The following is a 3,355-nucleotide window of genomic DNA, read 5'->3' on the forward strand; positions in this document are numbered from 1 at the left end:
TGGGGGCAGGGAGGAGGTACCGGGCCGGGTGGGCCCATGGGTCAGATACAGCTGTGAGGAGGGGGCGGGCTACTGGGCCAGGTGGGCCCACGGGCCTGACGCCCCCTTGTCCCTGTTCACAGCTTGCCAACAGGCTGTGAGTTCGGGCAGGCCGACATGCAGAAGCTGGTGCCCAAGGAGGAGAAGGCCGCACCCAACGCCCCCCAGGGAGCCAAGAAAGCAGGTACAGACTCGGGGACCGGGCGCCGCCGGGGGGTCGCCTCAGCTCCTCCACATGCAGGTTCCTGGGCCCTGGCTCTGGGAGGGCAGTGGGGCCTAGTGGTTAGGGCGGGGGAGCAGGGATCCTGGCATGAACGGCTGGGGCGAGGTCTTGTGAGGACTGGGTCAGTGTCTGGGGGGCTCCTGGTTAGTCCAGGGCTCAAGCCCCCCCCAGCACTAATTCCCCTCCCCCCCCAGAAGGTGAAGCGGAGGCGGTTGCGGGCGGGAGTGTGGAGCCATCGGCCCAGGGCCTGCTGGAGGGGATCGGCCTGGATGGAGATGCGCTGGCCCCCATGGAGACGGACGAGCCCAGCACTGCCGACGCCAAGGGCAAGGCCAAGATCACGCCAGCCATGGCGGCCAGGATCAAGCAGATCAAACCCCTCCTGTCGGGTGAGCGACGCGGACGGCACTGGGACGCCTGGGTTCTCTCCCCGGCTCTGGAAGGAGAGTGGGGTTTAGGGGTTAGAGCAGGGGGGCTGGGAGCCGGGACTCCTGGGTTCTCTCCCCGGCTCTGGGAGGGGAGTGGGGTGGGGTCTGGTGGGGTGGCAGTGGCTGGGAGCTTGGGACATCTGGGTTCTCTCCCCAGCTTTGGGGGGGAGGGACAGCAAATCCTACGTGCCAGGGGGATGCTGGGCTTGTAATGCCCGGTGTTGGCTGCCCGCTCATCTCCGCCCCATGCCCCCCACAGCCTCGTCCCGGCTGGGCCGCGCTCTGGCCGAGCTGTTTGGGCTGCTGGTGAAACTGTGCGTGGGCTCCCCGGTGCGCCAGAGACGGAGCCACCATGCTGCCAGCACCACCACCGCCCCCACACCGGCCGCCCGCTCCACTGCCTCGGCCCTCACCAAGCTGCTGACCAAGGGGCTTTCCTGGCAGCCCCCGCCCTACACCCCCACGCCCCGCTTCCGGTGAGTGTGAAAAGCAGAAGGTTTTGTCTCCCCGCGTGCTGGGAGGTTGGGGCTCCGTCCAACCTGGCACCCCTCCCCCTTAGTTCAGTGTCCTTCAGGTATTCACTGGTGAGGGGAGGTGGAGGCCACTGGTCACTCCCAGCTGGGGTACAGGCGACAAGCCGGCTCTTGTGGGCGTGAGGTGTGAGGCTATGTCTGATGGCTGGGCATTACGCAGAATTACAGCCTGTTTCAAGTATCAGGGGGTAGCCGTGTTAGTCTGTATCTACAAAAACAACAAGGAGTCTGGTGGCACCTTAAAGACTAACAGTAAGAAACAGTCTGTTTCAGTAAGAATCTTACAGCGTGTAGCGTTACTGCACCAGTTTCACCGGGACAATGATGTTCAGCAGATTATGACTTTTCAAATAACACCTCACAAGTTCACAAAGTGGTGAACATAATGGTATAGACTGTCATGGGTGTGTGTTGGGGCTGGGGTCTGATCCCTTGGGGAGGGCATGGGTGGGGGGGCTGGATGGGCAACGGTTCTGGTCTGCCAGGTGGAAGTTGGGGGTTGGCCTAGGCCTGGCCAGTCTTTCTGGCCCCTGGGGGCGTCTTGGGCTCCCCAGCGCGGGGCTGACCTCTCTCCCCACCCCCCGCAGGCTGACATTCTTCATCTGCTCCGTGGGGTTCACGTCGCCCATGCTGTTCGACGAGCGCAAGTACCCCTACCACCTCATGCTGCAGAAATTCCTCTGCTCCGGTGGCCACAACGCGCTCTTCGAGTGAGTGCCCCGGGCAGCCAGCCTGCCGGGCTCCTGTCCCTGGTGCTGGAGGGAGTGGGGCTAGGGGTTGGAGCAGGGGGGCTGGGAGCCAGGATGCCTGGGTTCTCTCCCCAGCTCTGGGAGGGGAGTGGGGTTAGTGGTTGGAGCGGGGGGGCTGGGAGCCCGGACTCCTGGGTCCTCTCCTTGCTCTGGGAGGGGAGTGGGGTTAGTGGTTGGAGCGGGGGGGTTGGGGGGGCTGGGAGCCAGGACTCCTGGGTTTTGCTCCCCTGAGTGTGGGGGGATCCCAGCCTGGAACAGAAGCAGAAACCAGCAGACTATTAACCTGCCCTTACCCACAGGACCTTCAACTGGGCCCTCTCCATGGGGGGCAAGGTCCCTGTGGCCGAGGGGCTGGAGCACCCGGACCTGCCGGACGGGACGGGGGAGTTCCTGGACGCCTGGCTCATGCTGGTGGAGAAGATGGTGAACCCCAGCACGGTGCTGGAGTCGCCCCACGCTCTTCCCGCCAAGCTGCCGGGCGGGCAGAACTACCCGCAGTTCAGCGCCCTGCGCTTCCTGGTGGTGACCCAGAAGGTGGGTGGCGAGGCCGGTTGGTGCCGTCCGGGCTGCAGCGGTGTGATTGGCCCTGGGTGCGACTGCCACAGCCTGGGCCAGTGGCTCACAGAGCACGGAGACAGTGGGGTGTTCTGTGTCGTTCTCCTCCTCCCCCCCCCGGCCCATTGCTCAGTCTCTGCAGCTGCATGAGATGGCGCCAGGCCGTATGCCCCAGCTACTCGGGGTGGGCATGTGCGCTGTGGGGCATGGGGGATCCTTGCTGATGGGGTGGGGCTCCCTGCCCCCAACCCACTGCCATGGGGCCCTGTCAGCCCCACCTAAGAAACAGGCAGGAGAGAGCATGTCAGGTCAGATGCTGTGGCTCTTGGGCGAGGGATATATGGGGGGATTCCACTATTGCCACCAGCAGTGCTGGCTGGTGTGTGTGTGGGGGGGGGGGATCCCACCGTTAGCACCAGTAGTGGTGGGGATGGGGATCCCACTGCTGGCACCAGCGGAGCTGCCACTAACTCCTCTTGCCCCCCAGGCGGCATTCACCTGCATCAAGAACCTGTGGAACCGCAAGCCCCTGAAAGTGTACGGGGGGCGCATGGCAGAGTCCATGCTGGCCATCCTGTGCCACATCCTGAGGGGGGAGCCCCTCATCCGCGAGCGCCTGGGCAAGGAGAAGGAGGGGGCGCGGGGTGAGGAGGAGGCAGGGCAGGAGGAGGGCGGAGCCCGGCGTGAGCCCCAGGTCAACCAGCAGCAGCTGCAGCAGGTAGGGAGTGATGCCGGGCTGGGAGCCTGGGTTGACTGCCTGTGTTCTATCCTGGGGAGGGGAGTGGTGGGCGTTGGGAGCCAGGACGCCTGGGTTCTCTCCCCAGCACT

At 65.1% G+C, this 3,355-nt stretch overlaps 1 protein-coding gene across 1 annotated transcript in view; it reads left to right on the forward strand.

Annotated features, from left to right (window-relative positions):
- The window catches only part of HUWE1 (HECT, UBA and WWE domain containing E3 ubiquitin protein ligase 1), a gene marked incomplete at its 3' end in the record, with an annotated part of 37,248 nt that overhangs the window by 26,848 nt on the left and 7,045 nt on the right, over positions 1 to 3,355 (forward strand). Inside the window, exons 25-30 of the mRNA XM_029913332.1 lie at positions 123 to 223; positions 457 to 651; positions 950 to 1,166; positions 1,811 to 1,933; positions 2,272 to 2,506; positions 3,015 to 3,245. Of these exons, the coding sequence (XP_029769192.1) occupies positions 123 to 223; positions 457 to 651; positions 950 to 1,166; positions 1,811 to 1,933; positions 2,272 to 2,506; positions 3,015 to 3,245 (1,102 nt within the window). The remainder of the gene's footprint in view (positions 1 to 122; positions 224 to 456; positions 652 to 949; positions 1,167 to 1,810; positions 1,934 to 2,271; positions 2,507 to 3,014; positions 3,246 to 3,355) is intronic.

Source organism: Terrapene carolina, unplaced genomic scaffold, assembly GCF_002925995.2.
Source record: "Terrapene carolina triunguis isolate 2854851 unplaced genomic scaffold, T_m_triunguis-2.0 Scaffold588, whole genome shotgun sequence".
NCBI lineage: Eukaryota > Metazoa > Chordata > Testudines > Emydidae > Terrapene > Terrapene triunguis.